The 24,378-nt window shown below is 38.0% G+C and overlaps 8 protein-coding genes and 2 long non-coding RNA genes across 11 annotated transcripts; 6 read left to right on the top strand and 4 right to left on the bottom strand.

Moving 5' to 3' along the window:
• Positions 1-178: 178 nt before the first annotated feature.
• LOC110843181 (mediator of RNA polymerase II transcription subunit 17) lies at positions 179-3,165 on the bottom strand. The gene is made up of 8 exons (XM_022089133.2): positions 2,937-3,165; positions 2,612-2,842; positions 2,410-2,545; positions 1,224-2,281; positions 1,000-1,132; positions 839-909; positions 668-745; positions 179-584 (listed from the first exon to the last, which is right to left on the bottom strand). Exons 1-8 carry the CDS (start codon positions 3,020-3,022, stop codon positions 320-322), a joined length of 2,058 nt encoding a protein of 685 aa, XP_021944825.1. The 5' UTR covers positions 3,023-3,165; the 3' UTR covers positions 179-319.
• On the top strand, positions 3,165-4,511 carry LOC110843132 (60S ribosomal protein L19). The gene is made up of 5 exons (XM_022089065.2): positions 3,165-3,307; positions 3,381-3,490; positions 3,834-4,050; positions 4,126-4,263; positions 4,344-4,511. Exons 1-5 carry the CDS (start codon positions 3,303-3,305, stop codon positions 4,450-4,452), a joined length of 579 nt encoding a protein of 192 aa, XP_021944757.1. The 5' UTR covers positions 3,165-3,302; the 3' UTR covers positions 4,453-4,511.
• A 518-nt stretch (positions 4,512-5,029) lies between these two features.
• On the top strand, positions 5,030-6,930 carry LOC110843171 (venom serine carboxypeptidase). The gene is made up of 4 exons (XM_022089120.2): positions 5,030-5,393; positions 5,503-5,704; positions 5,764-5,910; positions 5,992-6,930. Exons 1-4 carry the CDS (start codon positions 5,094-5,096, stop codon positions 6,789-6,791), a joined length of 1,449 nt encoding a protein of 482 aa, XP_021944812.1. The 5' UTR covers positions 5,030-5,093; the 3' UTR covers positions 6,792-6,930.
• A 192-nt stretch (positions 6,931-7,122) lies between these two features.
• LOC110844868 (SNAPIN protein homolog) lies at positions 7,123-8,820 on the top strand. Its single transcript, XM_022091193.2, has 4 exons — positions 7,123-7,774; positions 7,839-8,107; positions 8,209-8,374; positions 8,451-8,820. Exons 2-4 carry the CDS (start codon positions 7,914-7,916, stop codon positions 8,640-8,642), a joined length of 552 nt encoding a protein of 183 aa, XP_021946885.1. The 5' UTR covers positions 7,123-7,774; positions 7,839-7,913; the 3' UTR covers positions 8,643-8,820.
• On the top strand, positions 8,816-10,515 carry LOC110844867 (methyltransferase N6AMT1-like). The gene is made up of 3 exons (XM_022091192.2): positions 8,816-9,085; positions 9,347-9,431; positions 9,538-10,515. Exons 1-3 carry the CDS (start codon positions 8,849-8,851, stop codon positions 9,891-9,893), a joined length of 678 nt encoding a protein of 225 aa, XP_021946884.1. The 5' UTR covers positions 8,816-8,848; the 3' UTR covers positions 9,894-10,515.
• Positions 9,433-9,897, bottom strand: LOC118434450. The gene is made up of 2 exons (XR_004834035.1): positions 9,757-9,897; positions 9,433-9,678 (listed from the first exon to the last, which is right to left on the bottom strand). It is a non-coding gene; the product is annotated as an uncharacterized LOC118434450 (long non-coding RNA).
• LOC118434451 lies at positions 10,223-13,423 on the bottom strand. Of its 2 annotated transcripts, none has more exons than XR_004834037.1 (2): positions 13,327-13,423; positions 10,223-10,941 (listed from the first exon to the last, which is right to left on the bottom strand). It is a non-coding gene; the product is annotated as an uncharacterized LOC118434451 (long non-coding RNA). The 2 variants fall into 2 exon arrangements; XR_004834036.1 differs by lacking the exon at positions 13,327-13,423 and adding an exon at positions 11,016-11,132.
• On the top strand, positions 10,939-14,010 carry LOC118434449. Its single transcript, XM_035848036.1, has 8 exons — positions 10,939-11,071; positions 11,192-11,299; positions 11,370-11,486; positions 11,580-11,708; positions 12,053-12,184; positions 12,258-12,696; positions 12,758-13,432; positions 13,507-14,010. Exons 1-8 carry the CDS (start codon positions 11,067-11,069, stop codon positions 13,918-13,920), a joined length of 2,019 nt encoding a protein of 672 aa, XP_035703929.1. The 5' UTR covers positions 10,939-11,066; the 3' UTR covers positions 13,921-14,010.
• Positions 14,011-14,310: 300 nt separating this feature from the next.
• LOC110844726 lies at positions 14,311-15,232 on the bottom strand. The gene is made up of 3 exons (XM_022091000.2): positions 14,872-15,232; positions 14,595-14,715; positions 14,311-14,516 (listed from the first exon to the last, which is right to left on the bottom strand). The coding sequence occupies exons 1-3, from the start codon at positions 15,131-15,133 to the stop codon at positions 14,396-14,398; spliced, it is 504 nt and encodes a 167-aa protein (XP_021946692.1). The 5' UTR covers positions 15,134-15,232; the 3' UTR covers positions 14,311-14,395.
• A 3,775-nt stretch (positions 15,233-19,007) lies between these two features.
• On the top strand, positions 19,008-24,289 carry LOC110844399 (peroxidasin homolog). The gene is made up of 19 exons (XM_022090591.2): positions 19,008-19,454; positions 19,756-20,166; positions 20,359-20,485; positions 20,583-20,663; positions 20,733-20,869; positions 20,966-21,086; positions 21,472-21,521; positions 21,610-21,677; positions 21,758-21,832; positions 21,937-21,978; positions 22,060-22,304; positions 22,390-22,450; positions 22,552-22,728; positions 22,787-22,877; positions 22,964-23,190; positions 23,263-23,362; positions 23,429-23,476; positions 23,556-23,910; positions 23,993-24,289. Exons 2-19 carry the CDS (start codon positions 19,827-19,829, stop codon positions 24,048-24,050), a joined length of 2,403 nt encoding a protein of 800 aa, XP_021946283.1. The 5' UTR covers positions 19,008-19,454; positions 19,756-19,826; the 3' UTR covers positions 24,051-24,289.
• Positions 24,290-24,378: the final 89 nt, after the last annotated feature.

Below are 24,378 nucleotides of genomic sequence, written 5' to 3'. Positions count from 1 at the left end.
TCTCAAACTTGAGTTGGCGATATTCGACAGGAATGGTGGACGAATCCTCCAGTGCCAAGAACAAAGATGACGAGTTCAAGATGTCAGAAAATAAGAATTTCATGAGATCAACATATTATTGTGAGATCTTGAGATTTAAAAATATTGGTACTAAAAAATGCAACACATTATTGTAATATTTATAATATTTCATAGCATATTACTGGAAGATTATTATTTATCCATTTTAATACAATGCGTGATCACTTGATATTTTTCACAATTTTTCACAATTTTGATTTAAAAATGAAACTTTTTATTGAACTTTAGCTTCAATGCATTATTCCAAATCGCCTAAAACAGCCATTAACATTTCGATCTTATTTAAAAAGTGCTTCCCTTCAAGTCTGTCTAATTTTACGGATTTGTAAACAATTCCAGATCCGAAATCGGTTGTCCCGTCGTCTAGGGAGGGTTGATTCAAGTCAGATGTCTGGTCGTCAAATATTTCTCCAATACCTTCAACTACAGAGTTTGGTGGGTAGCCAATGAATACTTGAATACCACAGTGGTAGAGTTGAGGACTTGAACGAATAGCTAGTTGTCTGAAACATGATGAAAGTAAATTATTACCATTTACCATAGTTCATTATGTACATACCAATATTATGCAAGCAATAGTATGTACCTTTTGCCATTGGGGGAACTCAATAGACATCCAGCCGCATTACCAATCGTTTCACAAGTACCAACACCAAGATGGGTGCTACAGAATTATTTAATTTGTATTATAACACTTAAGTACAATGCACTACTAAAAATTTACGTATCATATTTAGTTTCCTAACTACGCTCTTACTTGCTCGAAAGGACAGTCCATCCCATGCACTTCGAGAGGGTTTGAAGTGCCATAACTTGGTGTATAGCAATCTATAACATATATTACATTTATTATAATAAAGTATTTCATAAAATCCCTTCAACGACAACTAATAATTTTGTATAGAAAAGTGTATCTACCTGTGCTAATATGAGATCTCTAATTTCTTGAGGTTCGTAGCTCAGGTGAATTGCTTTGCCATCCCTTAAAATTGCCTTGAGAGACTTCTCCTTGACATGGATCATTAGTGGGGTTCTTGCTCCCATATCATACCTGTGCATGTAAATATATAATATGAATGAGAATCTAAAACTGCTACTAAAGTAATTAGTAGTAGGCTTTTAATCATTAAAAGTATGCTCACCCTGAGGAAACAAGAGTTAATCTGACACAAGTATGTGTCACTGCATTCAAAGAAGCCCAATGAGCAACAATCAATGGATCCTTAATATCCCTCGATAACGCATCTATAACCACCATTGTCCGAAGCCTGAGTACAACATGCTGGCTCTGTTTTATAATTTCCTCTAGTATTCCATCCTTCTTCGTCATTGTTAAAAGCGTCTGTCTATCGTATGCACATGGGCCAGCCAGTCGCCTTTTTCTTGAGACACCAATGGGCGCACTTGCAGGATGTGGAAGAGGTATACATGAATTTGAACGATGAACTTCTCTAAGGAGTTGGTGAAGAGAGTGCTCCAAGACGTGATTGTGATCCAACTTTGGAGTAACGGGAGGAGTACTTGTTTTCCCATTTATAGAGTGACAAAGGCTGATGATAAGCAGAATACCAGGAAATAATGTCACCGTTATTTGACTACCAACTACCAGAGGAGGAATTGGAAGGGAGTGTAAGGCAACAGCTTCTCTTGCCAAGACGGAGAACAACTCTTTGCAAAACAAGACATTTTGTGCAGCCTCTAGTCTTTGCTGCCAATACGCATCCAAAGGTGCGGGTGAGGGAGAAGGTAGTCCAATATTTGCAAAGCTCAGAGTTTCCTGATCCTTTTGAATGACAACTTCAATGTAAGCTATTCCCTGTAGCTCATTTGGAACAATAACTTTTAGGGCAGAGCTAGGTTTTGTAGATGGAGGTTGTTGGTGTTGTGATGATGATGCTGCACCCGAGGATGATGGAGCTGGAGGTTCATCTGCTACGGAATCTGTTTCATCTGGCGCATCTTCAGCTTTCTTCACTTCAAATATTCCTGTTTGAGGAAACCTACTTCCTGCTGTACGATACGACAAGTCTCCCAATATGGAATTGCCCACTTTTCTGAGTCTCCAATTCTGTCTCAACCTCAATAATTGAATATGAAAATCGGGCAGAGAAGAAATTGAAGTTTTAGATTTAGCTTCATTCATTGATGTTCTTAACCTTTCGGATCCACTAATTAGCACTTGTGCGGCTGCTGCCAAGCCCTATAAAACAAACAATCAACATGAACTACTATATGTTAATCATTAGTCTATATGCAATAGATAGTAAATTTGTGCAAAGTACACAGGCATAGCACATAGCTCAGAATCCCGAAAATAAATGGACATACCCTTTTTTTGTATATCAATACAGCTCCAGCTTTAGGATCTGATGGTTCGGCCGACACAGGGTCCAACACCAAGTACTTTTTCTGCTGGGCGATAGAAATAATATCTCCCAGAACGCTTAGTTCTGTTAACGCCGTCCTAAATTATATAGTGAGACTCTTAAATCAATTAACTTAAGCTAGTTTCAACCGACTTTGAACTTACTGTAATTTATTACGAGCCGACTCCCAAGGCCATGCCGGCGCGGTTTTAAATGTTTGCTCCTCCGAATTCCCCTGTGTCGTCCCTCCACCGGAAGTAGATGATTCGTCCATCGGCTCTCCAGCCGCAGATGCAGCCACACCAGAATTATTTCTACCCCCCACCTCGTCATCCTTCCCAACAAAATCAATCCGTTGAGCGAGTCGGCTCAAGTTTTCCGACATGGACAAAGGTCTAATTATGAATAAGCAAGATGCACAATTAAATACAATCAACATTATTATTATTATTATTATTAACAAACTTTTAACTTTTAGTATCTACTTACGGTTGCTGTATTTCTTGCCCATCATAGGTAATCTCAAACACTTGATTTTCCAGTGGAACTTCGACTGAAACGTTAACTCCACTCATTGTAATTTTTAAGTTTACTACTATTTTTTCGAGTATGATATTGAAAAAAAAATTAAAATATAAAATTTTTGTCAATCAGAAAAGTGCGAGGAATTTGTTGACATCGGCACATTTAATTTTTCTTCCCGGCTCATGCGTGTGTGCCATCTGTGCGAAGGAAAGGAGATTTTTTCCACCACCATCAGCAGAACGTGCATGCTGCTCGGCTGTTGCCTACTTGTCCCATTCTCCCGGAATTCTCGATATTTAGACAAGAAAACGTGTTGGAGAAAGACCGACAATGAGGTAAGTTTTTTTGGAAACGTTGGTCAAACCACACCCACTAATTAATATTTATTTCTGCTCTTCCCTTGAGCAGTAGCTCGCTAAAGTTGCAGAAGCGGTTGGCCGCCTCGGTCCTTCGCTGCGGAAAGAAGAAGGTCTGGTTGGATCCCAATGAAACGGCCGAGATCTCTGCTGCTAATTCCAGTAAGTCATAAGTTTCAATTATGTTCATATTTTATCGAGGGGGATGTTTTAGGATAGATGTAGGAGATGATTACTTGTCGTTTTTTGCGACTGGTTAAGTGGTGAAAGTAAAGTGGGTCGATAATATTTTATTGTGTATTGAGAAAAGTACAGTTTGGAGTTTCATCAACTACGAACTTTGCAAATTTTGAAGAATAATATAGAGTTAGTGTTTTACTGGTTTGGAGTTTTGTAATGATGAATATTTAGTTTACAAGTGGACGAGTTATTGTTTTGGGATAACAAATTGCAAATTGTGTTGTTGGTCGAATTTAAATTAATACTGAATGCTTGTTTTGTGCAGGACAGTACATCCGGAAATTGGCCAAGGATGGTCTTATCATCAGAAAGCCGGTGGCCGTTCACTCGAGAGCACGCGTCCGCGCCAACACGGAGGCGAGGCGAAAAGGGAGACATTGTGGCCCCGGAAAGAGGAAAGGTACCGCCAACGCCCGCATGCCTGAAAAACTCCTCTGGATCAAGAGAATGAGAGTCCTCCGTCGCCTCCTTAAGAAATACAGGTAACGCTACACACACCATTGTTAATTAGTTGTGATCTATATTTATTGTATCTATATTTTGCTTTGCAATTGCAGAGAAGCAAAAAAGATCGATCGCCATCTGTATCAGAACCTTTACCTCAAAGTCAAGGGTAACGTATTCAAAAACAAACGAGTTTTGATGGAATTCATTCACAAGAAGAAGGCAGAAAATGCCAGATCTAAGATGTTGAAGTACGTTTAGAAATATTTCATTTTTGGTCTGATCTTTGTGATGTGTTGGTTTGTTATTAATTGATTGCGTTGTTCTTTAGTGACCAAGCCGAAGCTCGTAGAAGTAAAGTTAAGGAAGCCAGGAAGCGACGTGATGAACGTAAGGCAGTTAAACAAGCTGAAATTCTCGCTGCTGCCCAGAAGGAATAAATTGAATTGTTAATTAAACTTCTGATAATAAAACGTCGACTCTTTTATGTTGAAATGAATATTAATATGGATTTGTTAATATCTCACTTTACATTTTACTCGGTAGGGTGTATAATTCTCTGACAAAATCAGGTAGTTTATTTAGATTGCGATTACTTTAGCTTAGCAAAGCGTATTATGTGACCTTTGTCACTTGATCTAGTAAATTTAAAACGCTTGCCAAATTTTATTTGTTGTGGAGTCAACAAAACCTAGTGAGTGACCTTTATAATTTTGTGACTCATCTTTGGTTTAGCATCATCATGTATTAGCCAGCCTGAAAAATGGATATAATTGCAATATCATCTCTGATTATAACTCGTTTTGCCAGTAAAATCACATTTCATGGTTCTGCATCAATTCCGGAATTTCAAGTTCCTGATTCATCAGTAAACCACCACGGCACACAATAACAGATTATTTATTATTTCATGAGTACACAGAATGACGACAATAACCTTTAAAAATACTGCATTATACTGACACAAACTATAATACACACTTGCAGATCAGAATAAAAGGGACATTTCAACTCAAAGTTTAATCAGTTTTTCCAAGACGCTGTAGCAGTCCGATTGGCATATTGTTTCTCCTAATTCAATATGAATACATTGAAATGCGTCCCCTTTTTTGGGGGTCTTGTCTTTGTCTTGTTCTCAATTCAAAATGGCGTTGCATCTGCGGGGGTCACTAGTGTCACTAAGGGTCAAAAGAATATCACCTCGAATTCAAGATTGCTTTTGACCCCGTACATAAAATCGGGGCGACTGGAGGAGGCAAAAATGGAAGCGCTGGTCAAGTGGGGTCGTGACAGCCTCGAGGGAATTCCAAGCTACACAGGTTTTTTCACCGTGAATGAAACGACCAACACCAATTTGTTCTTCTGGTTCGTTCCTGCAATGGTATGTGATTATATTTATTGCGCCGAATTAAAATTTTAGTTGACCGTGAATAGTAGGTTCTTATCTGGTTACTTGGCATATTCCTCATTAAATTTGTGCATGTACTAAGGTGGAGGACCCCGAAGATGCCCCTGTCATGGTTTGGCTTAATGGAGGTCCAGGAACATCTTCCATGTTTGGCTTTTTTGTCGAGAATGGTCCCTTCAAAGTGAAAAAGCGTGGTCGCATCCCAAAACTGGTCCTTCGTGTAAGAAAAGACACTTGGGCTAGGAGACACAACATGTTGTACATTGATTCCCCTGTGGGCGCAGGTATAATTCAGACGTGGTTTTAAGTGTTTCTTTTGCTCATAACATTGGGATGCTTACAGGATTCAGTTTCACGGATTCGGAAGAAGGCTATGCAAAAAGTCAGACAGACGTTGTAAGAGATCTCTACACTTCTCTGCAACAGTTTTATGCACTTTTCCCAGAATTTGCTAAGCAGGAACTTTACCTTGCTGGAGAATCATACGCTGGTATTCATGCAATGAAACATGCTACTTTTTGAGTCTTTTTGTAGTGTGTTACTGTTACATTTTAAATTTACTTCTTTGTAGCTAACACTATTCCCCGTCTTGGCATTCATATTCACGGAGAAAACTTGAAGGACAACGCCACTCGCATGAACTTGAAAGGTGTCATTATGGGTGGGCCCATGACAGACCCTCTCACGCTGACCAGCTCCTATTCCGACTACTATTATCAGCTGGGGATTATTGATGAGCAGGCCAGAGCCTACATGTCAAAACAGGAACAGCTCGCCATCAATCTACACGCGGAAGGGAAACTTTCTGAAGCTCAAAGAATTAAAAATGACCTTCTCTTCTCCCCAAATTCATACCTCTCAAATGTCACGGGCTATGAAAGCTTTGCCTCAATTTTGGACACAAGGATACACAAAAAACGAGACTATTACACTCGCTTTTTAAATCAATCCTCTACTAGAAAACTTATCCACGTAGGAGACCAGCCATTTAACAATGTCAGTGCCAGAGTCGTTGCCGACCTTTTGGATGACTTTGAGCGTTCTAGCAAGTCGGAGCTTGAATCCTTGTTGAATCTAAAGTACCGAGTACTAATCTATGTGGGTCAAATGGACATGGTAACGCCTCATGTGGGAGTGGCAAACTTTATCAGATCAATGAATTTCGAAGGAAAAGCGGAATTTGAAACCTCGGAGAGGAGAATTGTTCGAGAGTTGAAACGAGGAGAGGTTTCCGGCTATGTGAAGGCACATGGGGGTCTGTTCTACATGGTTGTGAGAAATGCAGGTCACCACGCCCCTAGCGACGAACCTCGATGGTGCAGAGAGATGGTGGAACGATTCATTTCTGGGACAAGTGATGAAGATTTCTGATTAGATGTTATCATTTTAATCTAACTTAATTCATATTTATTTATTTTGAATCTTACATTCATATTTATATCTGCAATTCGATATGCTCGCATTGGTCGTAAAATATATAAAATATAAAATATAAAATGTTTCAACCCTACAATAATTTGACTACGATACAATAGAGGGTTGATTGACGTTTGTACATGGTTTCCATTTATTCCATTTGAATGTGACAAGCTTGAATTCAATGATTAGATTTCCAATTTCAATCAATCAACCCCACCTGTAATTTGCGTGAATGAGAATGAGAGACATCGCTATACGGAATGCACATGTTTGTAAAGTAAGCTGAAACTTCTTTTGAAAGCCCATGTCCAAGCCAAACCAACCTCGAAATGTCATGTCATCGTCGTCACAAACGAACAAAACTAAACTCGGGGAAAGAAAGTTTGGACGACAAATTGATTTCCATGCAATATAGTAATTGCATTTGGTTTGGTGGTGGTCGATAGGGACTGCGCAAAAGGCATGTCATCGAATTGAGGGGAGGTAGGGGCCAAGACATCCTAATGCTACAAGTCAAGGGGTAAAAATTATCCGAAAGATATATTTATGTACGGCCCCAGAGAAAGCGTTCACAAAATCCTGATCCATCCACCTTTCTCTCTCCCAGATGAGACTACTGGGCTGACTGACTCACTGAGAATTGAGATCGTCTGCGGAATTGCAAATTGCTTTTGCTGGTTTTTGGATGGAAGATGTCGAGAGAGATTATTAGAGACGGGAGAAACATTATAGATTTCCAATCTCTTACGCTCCTCTGAAATTGAATGCATACGTAATTCAATAACAAATAATAAATTGGAAACCACTACTCCAGTCCTATTTATATTTGAGGATTGGTGTCTTGTGTCAGGGTCTTTTTTCAGCACACTCTCCGTTCTCTCTTCCAACACCAAAGTTGTCGGTCCTTTAGAAGAACTTCTTCTTATGAAGATAAAGTAAATCAAAAATTTAAATCTTGCATTGTTACATATTTTTATGTAAATACATGTACTTTTGTAGGTGGCCGGTTATTTGGTGAAAGTTTTTCGCGAATAGAGGTGAATAAGGTCTGGAATTCGCTGTGCCCTTCTGGCAATGGCGACGGCGACGTCGACATCTGATGACGAACAGCAACTGAATAGGAGGTCGCCCAGTGAAAAAAGTCAGCCCTCACTGGACGAGGACGACCTGACTTCCCCAAATCCAACCAGAGACGCATTGGCTGAAGGAATCGTCTCACTGCTTTCACCAACTTTAAAAACGCTTGATCAGGGTGTTCTCGCCACAAAGTGGGTTTGAAAATATGTCTAAAGCATTCATCTTATCTTGATTACTACTAAATTACTGTGTATGTATGTTATTCTACCGATATATTTAAATCCCCCGTTAGACGAAGTCAAGAAGAACTTTCTGAACAAATTGCCCTACTGACGGACCAACTCAAAGTGATCTCCGCAGAACAAGTTTGTCCAATTGACTTGGACGGATACGTGACACGGTTGGGAACTATAAAGGGCAAAATCAATGTCATTTCTTCTGTTCTTCATGCAGCACAAGTACTTTCTCTTTCTCAATAATGATTTAGCAAGATATATGTATGTATCAGTAAATTAATTGTATTTGTTTTATTAGGAACGACTAAACAAGGTACACGAACAAGCTGTTAAAGAAGCGTCAAGAAGGAAACCTCTCCTTGAGCCATCCCCAGTTGCTTCGTCGTCAGCATCTGCACTGTCAAGTGTAATTGATTCTAGTCAAAAACAGCACAATTTTCCTGAAACTGGAAAAGAACCAGAACCAGAAGAAAATACGACTGATTCGTAAACTAGAAAACTTGAAGTTAGAGTAGAGAATTTAGCGCTGCGTACAGATACATAATAATTATTATCGTCGTAATTGTAACAATGTGGTTGTAGCGTGATCGTAGTACAATTCATTTGTTTAATTTAATCAGTACCAGTCAGTATAGTTTAGGCAAGCGTGTGTTCGTTTTATTTCTTTGAGTTGATAGCCGATAATACCGTTACGAAATGGAAACACCGATATTGACCCCAATGGACATGAACTCTTCGGTATATGAACCCGCCGAAGACTCCTTTCTCTTGTTGGATGCTCTAGAATTGGACCTAGATACGTTTCTTACTTCAAGATCCCAGGATCCTATTTTGGTTCTGGAAGTGGGTTGTGGATCCGGAATACTATCGACTTCTATCGCAAAAGTTCTCAAAGATAAGAATTCCTATGCCCCTTGCGTCTTCTCAATTGACGTAAGTTTAGTTTTCTCTCATTGTAGCTTCAAAATTCGTTAGCTAAAAGCAGTGTAGTATAGCTGTGGCATTCGTTGTGACAAGTTCAACATGTACATACATAATGTGAATAGTGTGATTTAGAAGACTTAAATAACTGAAGTATTTAAGTAATTGAACGCTTAATGTCGTCAGCGTTCTATTTAATTGCATGCAATTTATAGTGCAATGTGGGCACAAATATAATTGAAAATTTCAATTTGAAATTATATTATTCATTAGATCAATCCCGAAGCGACTCTTCTGACAAAGACAAACGCATTACTAAACGGATTAGATGACTTCATAATTCAGCCGATCTTATTGGGTAAGCTTTTTTAAATGATTGGTTTAAACACGCTATATTTATTTTCCTTAGCTTCATATTAGGAGTAATATCATATCAATCCTTCGAAAATATTTATTTTTTTAAGATGGACCAAACTCTGCTCCAAAGTGTTTCCGAGAGCCGTTTGACCTCATAGTTTGCAATCCACCATATGTTCCAATTCAGCCTGGGGAGAATTCTGAAGATAGCAAGTCTGGTTTGTTGGAAAAATCTTGGAGCGGAGGCCCTGATGGGAATGAATTCATTACCCCATTTTTATCAAATGTTGGACAAATGTTAAGGTTGGACGGCGTTCTCTACTTACTTTTGAGCAGTTGGAATAACCCAGATTGGCTTAATGATGAAATTGCCAAATCAAATGGACTCCAAGGAACTCTGCTGATAAAACGTACTGCTGGGAGGGAACGACTATCAATTTGGAAGTTTGTGAAAATTGCTTAATTAGGATGTTTAATTTCTTTTGTAATACGTGCATACTAATAATCGTGATAAACGATAAGTGAACTTAAAATGTACCCATATGAATTGCGACTGTGTCGTCATGTACTTGTATTGCCGTGCATTTGTACTTTGACCAAAAGAAAACTGATGCACCGTGTGTAAGTCGTATTCTGTAAGGCATATATCTGTCGTTGTTGAACCACCTGAAAACTGTGTCATATTTCTGCCTTGAACTATGTAAACTGTTAGCCTCGCTGTATTGCAATTCAGTTTTTGTACGTGTTGACATTTGACAACTAACTGACTATAAGCCTGCCATTCTATTGTGATGTGATCAAATATTCCAAGTTACTCAATCGGGAAATATGTATAAAAACCTTAATGTTTGCACCTATATTTATCTATCTATCTAGCTTTTAGTATATTACGACTAACTTTATCGATGTGAATATCCGTTGTTTGTTTTACTTCCTGTACACCATTCCAGTCCTGTCGCAGGTAGTTTTTTTGTATACACACTAAAAAGCGTAAACTAAAGAGGTATGTATATTTTCGTTATGCATACTAAAATAGAGGCACAATAAAATTGTTGTAAACGTTTACTTCTTGTTTACATGCTGAATCAAATCAAACAATCAACAAAAATATAATATTTTTTTTAAACCGCATAAGTGAATTAGCGGTAAGTAAATAATAATAATAACCTACAGAGGCTTGCATATGATCACTCAGTGATGACTTTGTTGATGTGTCTTTATTTATGTATTAAAATTTGTTATTTTTAAAAGAGAATGTTGTGTTGGTTTTGTTCTGCTCACATGGACCCGAATTTCGCGGGGCGATGGTGGTGATTGAAAATCGTATCTTTGCCTCATCTCGCCTCATAATGTAACTCCTTTCCTTTCTCTCTCTCTCACTTTACCACTCACTTTGTTTCGTCCGATTTTCGTTTGCATGCAGTGAAGCAAACAAGCATGAAATCACAGATCAAGAGTTAGAGTTTGCTCATAATTTCCATCCCTCAACTAACTTCACGAAAAACTGTGCTCTGGAAGACAATTCAAGAAATAAAAAATTACTACATTATTCAAAGTTTATTTTCATAAATTACATTCTACGGACTCTTTTGGTTGGATCAGGTGTGAAAAAAGGCTTCTTTCTTTAGTTTCCACTATGAGGTAAGACTTAATTTAGACTGACAATTCCCAGGACCTGGCTACAAGTAATATAATTATTGAAGATATCATCTTTACTCATTGAGGTTGGTTTTCTGTCTAAACTGTGTTTATTTCTTCCAGTGACTTGTCGTGTGATAAGTGTGGGGTGACATTCATTTCGACCCGTAATTTGAGAGATCACGAGCGAAGCCGTGTTTCGAGAGGAGGAATATGCCCCACTCCTCGCAGGTAATAAATGTTTTGGGTCATTTATGTTGACCCCTAACATGCACTAATCCCTCTCCCAAAATATATACAGGGGAGCTAATGAAAACGGGAGATACTCTTGCGCGATCGAGGCATGTGGACAGGACTTTGACACTGCTGACAAGAGGAACAAGCATGAGAGAAAATATCATCGTGCAACAAATGACAAGTATGTTTTTAATTTTACTCATCCAGGTCCTGGCTATTAATGAATATATGCTTATGCTAAACTAATAATTTATGGTGCTATTTGTATTTGTAGCGAAGTAGCAACTAGCATGCATACTTTTAACTGTCACATTTGCGGTGCCTATTTGGGGAATGAGGAGTCATTGAGAAGACACATGAATTCCCATCGAAACCCAGACTTTTATGGAAAATCCAAAAGAACGTATGCAAGATTATTTGACACTTTATCACTACCTTTATCACTTTAAAAATAATTATTTCATTTGTAACTCGACCATTTGTCGCAACCGTTAAGGGAGAAGCGTTACCTAGATACTTACGGCCGTATTCTTAATGCAAAATTTCCAACCTGAGTGTGAGTGGCCACTCCCACTCACCATGTTAAAGAATACAAAATGTGAGTGGCCACTCACACTCAGGTTGGAAATTTTGCATTAAGAATACGGCCGTTAATGTCAAGCAATCGTGGAACGTATGCGTTCAGCGTTATATAAAATTTTAACCAGGTCCTGGGATTTATCATGATTTATGTTTATGTTCATTTAGTTATGGTCAGAACAGTGATGGCGGATTAAATCTTCTCTGCCGATTTTGTCCGCTGACATTTAATCATCTAGTGGATTTGACAGACCATGAATATATATTTCACCGGCCAGTGGAGATGATGCGCCAATTGACGTAAGTTATTTTCCGGTATAACTCATCCTTATCCATTAGTTTTATCGTTTATGGATAATTTCTCGTTTTACAGAGATCGCTTCCTGAAACACAAGAATCCTCTTTTACCAGCCCATGGCTTTACTCCTCGTGCCCTTCCTCCCAGTAACCTGGCTAAAGCTGCAGAAGAGGAGAACTGGATGTTCAAATGGGTCACGGGTTACATGAACTTTAAGATCGAATTACTCGATCGAAATCCATACTCGGTCTACCTAGTTGGGGTTCTAGGTCTCAAGTATAAAGTGGGACAGGATATCAGATCCTTTATTAAAAAGAACCCTAACCAATTGTCGCTGTATATTGGACGAACAGTTTGCCAGTCCCTGGTTAACTACCACCACTTCGAAATTCTGACTCCCCTGTCTGAAGCAGCCTGTCGAGGACAAACTATTATTCTCCTAAATAGCACTAATTTTCACGGAGACTGGCGGCGGAAGACGGAAAAGATAAGGAGACTCGAAGCCAGAATGATTGTATGTTCATTTTTCTTGCGACCAACCATAATATGATTTTAATTAAACTGTCTATTAACAGGAGGTGGCACTGACTGACAAGGAATTTGAGCCAGTTCCTGGTCTGCCACAATATAACATCCTGAACTCTCGCAGAGAGACGTCCAACCTGGCCAATTTGGATGACGAAACTATTGCCGAGATCATCGAAAAAGGAGTAACAGGCGTAAAATGGATCTGTCTTGAAGAGACCTGTGATGATTGTGACGCGATTCGTCACCCAAGGTGGGATGAAGACCTGGTGATTGACATGTCGAAGGCCATGCATCTTAAAGAGAAGATGGAACAAGTTGAACTCCCAGGACGTGGCCACTCTTCTCGAGAGAAACTCACCCGACCAATAAGTCAAGCAGCTGTTCATGAAGAAGTGGAGGTTCGAGTACAGGAGTTCAAACAACGAATTAGATCCTCGACCTACTACACATACACAGTTATTGTAACCGACAATGACCAATTTGATCCAAGTCAAACTGCTGAGGAGATCTGTCGCCAGATTCTGGAGCGGAAAGAGGAAGAAGACCTCCAAATCCCAGTTTATTTTGGGGTCAAGAGCACCGATGAAGCAAGCGCCCACCATGAAGAAGGACTTACCAGCCTAGGGAAGTTACTCAAACAAGGTGGGAAAACTGCCATCCAGATTTCGACATCATCCTTTGCCACCAGGGACCTGGCTAGAAGAGATGAAGCTCTGCGAATTGTAAGATAACTCCATTCTTTAAATTAAGATGCTCTTAACAGTTCATTTAATCCATGTCATATTTTTTTTTACAGCTGCATGCCTCACTCTCTATGAGATTCGCAACCCCAGGTGTTGAGACTGGGACACCAGGGATTAAGTTCGATATTTTAAATCAACGGATGGAGTGGGTATCCCTGTCGCTTTGCTCGGAACAGGAAATCCGTTTCTGCATCCATCTCGCCTGGCTCGGGGTTCCGCCCGTTTATTTGGGGGTGGTGGGGATGGGGGAGGGGATGAATATGCAATGGAATGGAATAGAGCTGGACGATGTCGAGATGGACGAAGCGATGTTGGAGGAGGCGTTGCAGGAGGCGATGGAGGGGATGATGGGAACCGAAGTTTCAGAATTTCCATTGCTCCCCGTCATGAAATTCCAACACCAAGGATACCCTGTTGATGTCAAAGCCCAGGTCCTGGCAGAGAAAGTCATAAAGGTGTTTGTATAAATAGTAATTTTGTTAATGAATTTGTTGAACACAAAACCTGCATATAGTATAATTTGTAAAAAAAAATTAAGCTCGTTCACGGATTTATAATTACCCACAAATTCAAATTATTCAAATTTATTTAATTCAATTATTTAATTCAATTCAATTTAATTCAATTATTTAATTCAATTCAATTTAATTCAATTATTCAATTCAATTTAATTCAATTATTTAATTCAATTCAATTTAATTCAATTATTTAATTCAATTCAATTTAATTCAATTATTTAATTCAATTCAATTTAATTCAATTATTTAATTCAATTCAATTTAATTCAATTATTTAATTCAATTCAATTTAATTCAATTATTTAATTCAATTCAATTCAATTCAATTATTTAATTCAATTCAATTTAATTCAATTATTTAATTCAATTCAATTCAATTCAATTATTTAATTCAATTCAATTTAATTCAATTATTTAATTCAATTCAATTAATATCCACATCTGCGGATACACACACTTCTAACAAAGAGCTGTCGGTGTGGTAAATGTACGCGTAAAATTGGATCGTCTGTCCGGAGAAGACGTCATTTGGAACGATAGAGTATCTGTTTATGCAAACTTACTTATATAATACGACCTTATTAAGTTGTAAGTAGTAAATATTATTAGTATTGATATTTTACTTGGCCGTATAGACGAAACCTGGCTGCACCGATGAGTTGGGGATCTCTGCGGTCAAAATAGTAAAACACAGTGGCCGGGCGCATACCTCAACCCTGAGGGAGAGAGACGTAGCCGGCGAGCCTAGAAAACAAATAGAAATTTTTCTTATCATTTGATCGAAATTAATATTAAAAGATATGTTTCATTTAGGGCGGTTACGCTAACGCGAGATGACCTCTCAGAGTTTTTTGCATATTTTTGAACATGATTTAAAGAAATTCTGAAAAAACTACTAACTTGGCATAAAATCTTTTTCGCAATCGTACACCGTTCCAGGTTGGAAACGACAGTATCCTTCACAGCCTGAAATGCGCAATTGGAGTGGCGTTGCAACTCCCCCGCAGCGAGTAATTGGGGCGACCACCCCCCGCGTTTGACTAACCCCCAGCCATGCGGTCATGGGATTATTCGTCTTCCGGGAAATTGCGACTGAAGACGCCGAGCAGGCGACAACCATGCACAGAAACACCCCGACCACTTGTAACGACAGCCTTGCCATATTCAAAACAAATATTTTCAAGCTGCTTGAACTTAATGCGATGACTTGCACAGCGGGTGTGTTGTCCAGTCCAGGAAAAGTGTAGAAAGTTAATAAAGCGACCTTACTTATAATTGTCTATATTTATTGTACGTTATCTTGGCCGGTTGTATCGTGTGGTGTGTGGCATTGATTGATTGTTGATATGTTTTACCATTGTTCATCCGTTGATAAGATTATACAGTGCTCGCTCGAACAATTATCCAATCAATTAAAATGATCATCTTTTTACAGTGTGTTTGAGGCATGGAGGGTGCTACATACATATTTATAAAATGCATAATTCTATTGCTGTCACCAGAGTTAATAGTTAATACCAGCGTCATTGCAATAAAGTGCTTCATTTAGGATTAGTTTGGGTACATGACGATGGTCAGGTCCATCTTATCTGTTACGTTAATATTTACTATTCAAAGAATGTTCAAAGTTGTGAGTTTGAGGGGAGTGGATGCTGTCATAAAATTATGAATACGTACTTAATTGCTTTATGTTTCTTTTTTCAATATTTGCAAACCATCATATTTACTTAGTCATCAGCAATAATTTAGGGACAAATTTCACCATTGAATTTTATTTGCAGAATTGGAAAGTTGTCCTCTAATTTATACAATGTGTCTGTAAAATGCGTCATACTAACATATATTTCCATATGTGGGCAGAATATGTGAATCATGGCAAAAATTCAAGATCTTCCTACTATTAAGATGAGCTTTTGTCAATTTTCTCAATTTTAAATGTCCCTAAGCACTAATATGACATGGACATTGGACATACAGTATATATATGCGTGTAAGTATGTATGTAAGTATATCTGACATTAATAAATAACTGACAGTGACATTGAACCTTAAAATATTTATACATAATGGGTGAAAGAAAGTGCATACATATACATGTAAATATGAATGTACTTATTTATGAATCACAAATGGTCCACGGGAAATAGTCACACATAATTTCTTTATTTAACGGCTTTCTTAATGGTTCGTCGTCCCATTCTGTTCTGTATTTTATTGTTCATTCTCAACCTTTGCGCGTATTAAAGGTAAAATATGCCGCTGATTTCACTTGAAACTTAATTTAACCTACTAATGCTAATTTCAACACTACATATGCAAGCATTTATTGATAACGTTTAGCCTTTTCCAAATAAGTGATGTACTACCAAGCGAGTTAGTGAGTCATGCTGTTCAATTTTTAATTCGAACAATTAAATGGTTTTTGAAATTATTTATTACACTCCAATTTCATAATACACAAACATATGACGTATTATACTTGTGAGCATATTCATCCATGTTGGCAGAACTATGACTCACAAGTCACATGCACAAATTAGGCAGTAACATTTTCTGGACGGATTGCAAATCAGTCAGTAGGGTATGACCTAATATTGCTTGAATACTAGTCCAAGTCATATGTCATGAGATTTATGATCTAACCTGATTTTATTTCGACGTCCATCCTCAATTGACGGACATCTCGTTTCCTTTTCAACAATGCATTAATGTGTTCTTTTAAAAAAATAGTCAATGGGACTCGTCCCCCATTCCATATAATCACGAATATCAGACTGCCTTTCCTTTTCTCATATCTTTAATATAAACGCGTATCACGTACGTGTATGCAAACTGAGCGAGACTGACTTGTATTTCTGCCACCTTAAAATTACAGTTGCAACAAAACTGCAGCTAAATCTTGTATATATTCCGTTTAATAATATGTCTGTGGTCTACTTGAACCTATGTTTGCATGCCAATTTATTAGAGTATGTATGTAGGAGAACGCATCCTCCATCCCTTTGCCAAATCACATCACGATCTGCATGTCATTATTGCACCGCATTACAGATTGCACATTTCTTTGAGAAAAAATCCTACCTCGAGTCAAATCCAACCACAAACTGCTATCCGTAACAGCATAAAGTGCATGCATTTAATTTAATTCGGTTTAGTTTAGACTCGTTTGCTTCTCCGCTGTGGATCCTTTGGCCGACATTGCACCACTTTTTGAATTCAGGTCAACTCGACCAAGTTTAGCTTGGTAACTGACGAACTGGCCCCGAACTGAAGTAGTGAGTGAGGTAAACTATCAACAACAATGACGATAAGAAAAGTAAAGCAGTGAAGTTGTAGTGGCGCAGCCAACCAGCTAGTTTTCCTTCTTTCTCTGTCTCCTTCTTACGTATCCACCTTTCCACCACTTTTCAATATTACATATTTAGGAGAACGGAAAACAGCCCTACTTATTTTTTACTCCCTTTTTTATTACCGAACCAAAGAAAGCACAGCGTCTTCAAGACTGCCCTTTAAGCTCCGTTGCACTAGGCTTGAGAATATGAAATTTTGGACTGGACTGAAGCCCAAGCACTTGAGATGAGAGGACTTTTTGTGAGAGAGATGGAAATGAATCCATTATTATTACATGAAGAATGATGACGGAGGGTGGATGATGGGACTGCCTTTACATAGATATCAAGCTATATATGCATGTTCTCATATATAGGGCATTTTCCACAAAAGGTTTTTAAAGGGACGCAAACAAATCCACCCATCCAGAGAAAGGTACAGGATTTATTTGTCCAGGTCATGAAGTTCATTCACGAACAGTTTTTTTAACATTACAATTTGCTAGATTCTTAAATATTTTTTACCTAATTTTAAGTGCAGATGGGAAATTAAAAATTGAATCACATACTTTTAAAGTAGTGCATGAAGGACGCTAAAAGCAATCAACTTTTAAAATCTCCAGGCTCAGAAATTAGTGTCAGTTGACCAGCGTTATATACACACACGGATATGTCTAGGCATTTGTACATAGAAATACACAAGTACCGCTGGAAATAACCTATCATAACATAGCAATACTTTATTTGTAAGTATTTATTTATATGGATTGTATACGGTGCAAGTACAGAAAATATGTACATGGTAAGCAAGAAATGAAATTACATAGACGTTATGTTATTAAATATGTTACATGCAATATGTACATAAGACTGGACTGGACCATGATGAAATTCGTTCTTTCTTTGGTTTGGTTTTTTTGTTATTTTGTATGCACGATAAATCTTTTATATTGCTCAGCCGTTGACTTTGAGTACTTGACATTATTGCTGCAATATGAGATTTAGGTGATTATAGTGATGACATGTACATATGTACATACAACATATGCTTGTACATACAAATATATGGCATCGGTTATTGAAGTCGTAAGTAATTTTGTGCTCGTAGGCAGTAATGGAAAGACCTTCAAAGACTAATTCCTAGCATAATATAAAAATATGTGTCGTGGCCTACTACTGATCCGATGTATCCGGTACAGCACAACATGATACCTCCTCCTCTAACAAGTGTTTATGTATAACCATTTTTATAACAATATGCAGCAGCTTTTTTAACGGGATGTCTTCAGAAAGACTCGCTCTCATCTCATCGACATATTCAGATCGAGATCACATCGTCGCATACATGCATCCTTTGACCAAAGTACACCACACGATCACAGACAATGTGGCGGTCATCATCACATAAAGATATATAACCTATTGGCAATAGTCCAATGGTGGGTGATTTGTAGATATGCATATGTACATATGCATACATGCAGTTATATACAAAAGGTGCTAAAACATGATACCGCAAAACAAAGCCCATTGTAGTAAGTCAATGGGTTCACTCAGCTTCTATGTATCTCTCAACCAGACCAACTCTTGGGAGAAATTTGCAAATTGGAGTGGTGCACAACAAAGTATACGACACCACGAGGGAGGGAAATAGAATTTGCAATAAAATTGGCACAATATATATAGAGCCTGTGATCAAAGACATTGTCACTAAATTGTCTAGTGGAGTGCCATAGTCCACCTTGAAAAGTCGAGTGGATTTGAGTGCAGTAGTCGTCTTCGAACCAGCATCAGCACCACATTACCACCATTCCTATATATTATCCTAGTCTTCATATTTAGCTGCCTGGCTGGCTTACTTGCATACACAGGAAAAAGCAGAAGCGAAGAAGACACAGAACCAACAATTGGATTCGGCTTCGACTTTTGATTCTCAACTTGATTGCTGATTGTTGTGTGTGTGTATGCAAGTGTATGTGTGTAAGTGGGAGATGCAAGAAATTTGTGGGTCAATCGGTTAGTTGGCTTCGAGGAGCTAGCGAGACAATGTCCTCACGTCCGTGCTCGGGAAACGCTTCCTCCTCCTCCTCGACGGCCACCTCTTCCGGCGTCAATCCAGGATCTGCCCCCTCCGGAAACAAGCCCAGTGTTCAGGTGCACAATCAAATCATTATTTGGAAGCGTTATGAATGAAAATTTGTTTGTACACCAGTCTACATATACATTTTGCTACTGCATCTCATGGTATCCATATCGTCTGTTGTGTGATCGTGTAATAACGCTTGTGATGAAACGATTATGTATTATGGTGACTTTGTCGAGTGTCGAAGATTTTGCATGGACAGTGGTCGCACATCCAGTCCTTGTGTTTTGCTCATGTGTCCAAATTATGGGTTTCATGTTTAAATATACACAACTTTTACATGTTATGGTGCATTTTGTGTGTGACTTTCAGGTCACAGCTCGAGTCCTGTTCGGCTCTGTCAATGCCATATCAACTCTGCAAGCTGAAAGGAAGCGGAGGAGATGAAGTGGGGGCTGTTGTGGTCGCCCCTTCCAAAGTCAACAACATGTCCACCACGTCCCGTCGTACTCGTCGCCGTGCTGCTCCTTAAATTCAGTAGCAGTTCGACCCCACATTATTCAACCGTATTCACCAAGTTTCCTAACGTGTCCCTCCATTCGTCTGAGACGCTGCCTCAATTTGACTCCAAAGTTCGAGTGGAGGCAGACGTCTTTGATGAGGACATTCTCCAATACGACTTTCCCATCCATTATGCTGCATATGTACAAAATGCAATAGAAACTGGCGTTAAAGATGCAACGGAGTTGTATGAAAAAATTGAGCCAGAACTGTACAATAAAAGTGAGTACCAATATTAATGTATGGTGTTTCTGTATGAGTACTTCAGGATATGGGAAAATTGAGACATTCAGTGTCCAGTATTAATAATAATCTTAATACGGTACATATTGATGATCAGCGTAATAAGTGACGCGTAGCATGTAATAAATAATCAGGTCGTGATTTATATTCGGGATATTTCAATATTTTCAGATATTATAATTGAAAACGGTCACCCAGCCTCTTATCTGGCAGCGATCAATAGACAGGCCCCAAAATCAAAAGAACTTGCTCGAGTGGCATACGCGACCCTGAGGGCTACGACGGTTTTAAAAGAACAGTGAGTACTCTTGACTATATGTATGGAGGGCTGGAAAATTCAGCATTTAGAATTCTCTCATTTGAACCTCTTGGTTATTTTTATCTAAAATTTACAGGTTGGCTCAATTTAGAGACGAGATTCATGAGAACGACATTCTTCGAAGAACTGTTTTTCAGAGATCTAGTTGTCCCACAAAGTACTTTAACCAACTTTAAGCAAGCTTGTCAATGTGCTGTACTTATTAAATTATTTCACATTTTATTAGACGTCAGTCGGATGAATGTTCGGTTTCCACCCACCAATATAGAACACTTGATGGCACATGCAACAATTTAAAAAATCCATATGTCGGTTCATCCTTCCAACCATTTGCAAGATTCCTTCCACCAGAATATGATGATGGTAATTTCATAATTTAAATAATTACCATTAGTAGACAAGCTTCAATTAAATAATGAAGTTATGTTCCTAAATTTCCTTTATAATGTTATATTGAAGGCGTTTCTACTCTTCGTAAATCCATTTCTGGAAACGAACTTCCATCCGCCAGACTGGTGTCATCTTCAATTCACAAAGATGTATCAAGGCCATCATCTACGTTTACATTGATGCTTATGCAGTAAGACACAATAATTTAATGCCACTCTTAAAACCAGTAAAATCCAGTTGTGGTGACAATTGATGTCCAAGAAATGCATGGTTTATATAATGGTTTATGTTTTTCTTCTCTCTAATGTTCAATCTTGCTATAAAAATCATAGCCAATTCTCATGGGCATTCGGGCACTCGGGGCATCATAAACCCGAAAGGGTGAAAAATTCCGATTTGTTCACTAAAATCTACCAATTTAATTGGTTTTGGTGGACATATTTTCATAGATTAGTGCATAATAAATCCCAGACAAAAGTATTCAACTTAAAACATTAGTCTCATCATTTCAATCTCTAAAATGTTATTATTAATTGTAATTAATGTAATTTTATTATTTTTGACCTGTTTTACAGATGGGGACAACTAGTTGACCATGACCTAACTGCCACCTCACAAACTCGAGGTACACAAGGAATTAATATTTACAAAAATATGTACTAGTTGATTTATATTCGCTCACTAAAGTTCATATATTACACAAAAACTTTCAGCTTTTAACCATTCAGTTCCTAAATGCTGTAATGTTAGTGATGTTCATCCAGATTGTCTCCCAATCAAGGTTATAATTTTGTGAAGCTAGATAACTATTATCCCAAATTTAATTCATGCTAAATTTTTGTATATTTCTATGTACTCCAGATTATGCCGGATGACGCGTATTTTAATACCACATTTTCAACTTGCATGGAATTCATCCGTAGTTCTCCTGCTCCCGTAAGTTGGTTAGCCACTGCTATTTTGTATACCTGTTCCCATTTGAACTTGGGAATGAAATTTCATAATCTAACTTAGATTATTTAAATCGATCCTTTTTGCAGCGACCAGACTGCACGCTTGGACCAAGAGAGCAACTTAATCAAGTTTGATTGACACTAATAAATTCGCAAATAAATATTTGAGTTAAATTACCAAATCCCTTATTTTTGCCCATATTTGTTTAGTTAACATCATGGCTCGACGGCTCTGTAATTTACGGGTCGACAGCAGGAGATCTGCAAACCCTTCGCTTATTCGAGAAGGGTTACCTCAAATATTCCAATATGCGAAATCGGAAAGCCTTGTTGCCGCAGTTGGTCCATCCCGTCGAGAACGAGTGCATTATCTCGTCCCCACGCCTGTTCTGCTTCGCTGCTGGGGATGGAAGGGTGAATGAACAGCCAGGACTTACAGCCATGCACACAATTTGGTAAAGTAGACCACTTACACAACTGCATAACAAGTACTCCGAAGTTATATAAATCATAGCGAAGTACATCGTAATTATTTCATAGGTTGAGACAACATAATCTGATGGCAGATAAATTAGCAGAAATTAACCCTCACTGGGACGAAGTATGGACCAGCAGATTTCTCCATTTAATTGAACATTCTATTAAATATAGTATGCATAGTGTTGATGTAAATAATTGTAAATATTTGTATTATTTGCACAGGAAAAATTATTTCAAGAAACTCGAAAAATTATAATTGCTCAACTCCAGCACATAACCTACAGAGAATTTCTACCATTCGTGTTGGGTCCTGACGTTCTGAGAGTTTTCGGAATGAGACTGTTGAAATCCGGATATTATGAGGGATACAACAACACGACAGATGCAACAGTTCCAAATGTAATTTTTTGTAGTTATTTCAAAACTTCGTAAAAAATAACTTCACGATGAATTTAAGGTTTTTGGAGCTGCGGCCTTCCGATTTGGTCACTCCTTGGTGCAGCCTCAGCTCCATCGATGTGATGAAAATCACCGAGAAATGCCGTATAGTGAGATCACATACGTATTTATTAACCTTGATGTTCTCTCTTAAAATGAGGTTATGGACGCTGAGAATGATAACTCTTATTTTCAGAAATCGAACTCAGTCATGAAATGATGAGTCCCACGAACATACACAACTTGGGAGAAGTGGATCGCATATCGTTGGGGCTAACGTCACAAAGATCTCAGCGTCGAGATGAATTCATAACTACACAACTTACAAACCATTTATTTCAAACTCAAGGACACAAAGGTCTAGACCTGGCTGCAATAAACATCCAACGTGGCAGGGACCATGGACTTCCTCCATATTTAAGGGTAATGCTTTGATAACATGATACATATGTTCGTTCAATATGTAACTGATACACATTTTTCAAAATTTTGTAGTGGAGAGAAGCTTGTGGGTTGCTAAAACCATTGAATGGGAAACAAAACTCAACTGTATCCAATTGGGATGATTTTTCAGAAGCAACAGAAATTCCAAGAGGTTAATTATATTGATAATTTATGGCTACTAACTAAAAATTTAACATTTTTGCATGTGAATTTCCAGAGAAAGTTGAATGGTTTTCCAAATTGTATGAAAGTCCTTGGGATGTGGGTGAGTTGAACAATATGTGAAATATGTACATATGTGTCCAAGAGATATGCACAACTAATATTAACATTTACTTGAAAAGATTTATTCCCCGGAGCAATGGTTGAATATCCTGTGAAAGGTGGATTATTGAGTCCCACATTTTCATGCATTCTCGGACAAACATTCCTCAACCTTCGGAGAGGGGATCGTTTCTGGTACGAGAACCCAGGACAATTTAGCCCCGTTCAATTACAAAATATTCGGAACATTTCCCTATCTCGAGTTATTTGTGACACAAGCGACGGAATTAGAACGATGCAGCCCATCGTATTTCTTGTTCCCGACGACATAAAAAACCCCAGAGTCGACTGCTCAAATTATAGTGTGATTCCAATAATGGACTTTAATGCTTGGAAGGAGGAACCTTTGTCATTCAATTTGAATTCAATTTCAAGGTTCGTTTTAAAAGAAAACTATTTATACCTCAAATAATTAAGAAAAAATCATTTTATACTTATTTGTATTGCAAATACACAGAAAGGATTTGTTGGATGCAGACATTTACTTTGACAACAATAAACCAACAAATTATTAGAATTCGTTGGACAACCTCGGGATCTCATCCGACTCAGATTTCAAACAACATTTCGTCATGGCCCGTAAACGAAAAATGTTACATAGGTTTACACAAATGACTAGGTTGTACGCAATACCTTCCTCAATACCTTAATTTTTATTACATAATACATGTATACATATTTATAATAATGCATGCTCATTTTTATTTTCATATTTTGTAAACAAGTACTAATAAATTTAACTTTACGAATATTACAACAGTGTTACAGTTATTTCAAAAAGTCATGAACCAGCATGATTAATATGAGACACGAGCGAGTTTTTTCTACCTAAAAATTACCACC

The sequence above is a fragment of the Folsomia candida genome, unplaced genomic scaffold (assembly GCF_002217175.1).
Source record: "Folsomia candida strain VU population unplaced genomic scaffold, ASM221717v1 Fcan01_Sc002, whole genome shotgun sequence".
NCBI lineage: Eukaryota > Metazoa > Arthropoda > Collembola > Entomobryomorpha > Isotomidae > Folsomia > Folsomia candida.
Note: the sequence above shows the minus strand (reverse complement) of the source record. Positions and strands in the feature narration are given on the sequence as shown.

Excerpts from the sequence above, each read along its gene's own strand:
- LOC118434449 (XM_035848036.1), top strand. Across the intron at positions 12,185-12,257 it reads GAGATGATGCGCCAATTGAC|AGATCGCTTCCTGAAACACA; the intron begins GTAAGTTATTTT and ends CTCGTTTTACAG. Across the intron at positions 12,697-12,757 it reads GACTCGAAGCCAGAATGATT|GAGGTGGCACTGACTGACAA; the intron begins GTATGTTCATTT and ends GTCTATTAACAG.
- LOC110843171 (XM_022089120.2), top strand. The coding sequence starts at position 5,094 with ATGAATACATTGAAATGCGTCCCCTTTTTTGGGGGTCTTGTCTTTGTC. Across the intron at positions 5,394-5,502 it reads TCTGGTTCGTTCCTGCAATG|GTGGAGGACCCCGAAGATGC; the intron begins GTATGTGATTAT and ends GCATGTACTAAG. Across the intron at positions 5,911-5,991 it reads TGCTGGAGAATCATACGCTG|CTAACACTATTCCCCGTCTT; the intron begins GTATTCATGCAA and ends ACTTCTTTGTAG.
- LOC110844399 (XM_022090591.2), top strand. The coding sequence starts at position 19,827 with ATGAAGTGGGGGCTGTTGTGGTCGCCCCTTCCAAAGTCAACAACATGT. Across the intron at positions 21,522-21,609 it reads TGCCACCTCACAAACTCGAG|CTTTTAACCATTCAGTTCCT; the intron begins GTACACAAGGAA and ends AAAAACTTTCAG. Across the intron at positions 23,191-23,262 it reads GACTTCCTCCATATTTAAGG|TGGAGAGAAGCTTGTGGGTT; the intron begins GTAATGCTTTGA and ends AAAATTTTGTAG.
- LOC110844867 (XM_022091192.2), top strand. The coding sequence starts at position 8,849 with ATGGAAACACCGATATTGACCCCAATGGACATGAACTCTTCGGTATAT. Across the intron at positions 9,086-9,346 it reads CTTGCGTCTTCTCAATTGAC|ATCAATCCCGAAGCGACTCT; the intron begins GTAAGTTTAGTT and ends ATTATTCATTAG. Across the intron at positions 9,432-9,537 it reads AATTCAGCCGATCTTATTGG|ATGGACCAAACTCTGCTCCA; the intron begins GTAAGCTTTTTT and ends TATTTTTTTAAG.
- LOC110844868 (XM_022091193.2), top strand. The coding sequence starts at position 7,914 with ATGGCGACGGCGACGTCGACATCTGATGACGAACAGCAACTGAATAGG. Across the intron at positions 8,108-8,208 it reads CAGGGTGTTCTCGCCACAAA|ACGAAGTCAAGAAGAACTTT; the intron begins GTGGGTTTGAAA and ends ATCCCCCGTTAG. Across the intron at positions 8,375-8,450 it reads CTGTTCTTCATGCAGCACAA|GAACGACTAAACAAGGTACA; the intron begins GTACTTTCTCTT and ends TTGTTTTATTAG.
- LOC110843181 (XM_022089133.2), bottom strand. The coding sequence starts at position 3,022 with ATGAGTGGAGTTAACGTTTCAGTCGAAGTTCCACTGGAAAATCAAGTG. Across the intron at positions 2,546-2,611 it reads TCGGCTCGTAATAAATTACA|GACGGCGTTAACAGAACTAA; the intron begins GTAAGTTCAAAG and ends TATATAATTTAG. Across the intron at positions 2,282-2,409 it reads TATTGATATACAAAAAAAGG|GGCTTGGCAGCAGCCGCACA; the intron begins GTATGTCCATTT and ends TTTGTTTTATAG.
- LOC110844726 (XM_022091000.2), bottom strand. The coding sequence starts at position 15,133 with ATGGCAAGGCTGTCGTTACAAGTGGTCGGGGTGTTTCTGTGCATGGTT. Across the intron at positions 14,716-14,871 it reads CGAAAAAGATTTTATGCCAA|GCTCGCCGGCTACGTCTCTC; the intron begins GTTAGTAGTTTT and ends TTTGTTTTCTAG. Across the intron at positions 14,517-14,594 it reads GGTTTCGTCTATACGGCCAA|ATACTCTATCGTTCCAAATG; the intron begins GTAAAATATCAA and ends TTGCATAAACAG.
- LOC110843132 (XM_022089065.2), top strand. Across the intron at positions 4,051-4,125 it reads CGCCTCCTTAAGAAATACAG|AGAAGCAAAAAAGATCGATC; the intron begins GTAACGCTACAC and ends TTGCAATTGCAG. Across the intron at positions 4,264-4,343 it reads GCCAGATCTAAGATGTTGAA|TGACCAAGCCGAAGCTCGTA; the intron begins GTACGTTTAGAA and ends GTTGTTCTTTAG.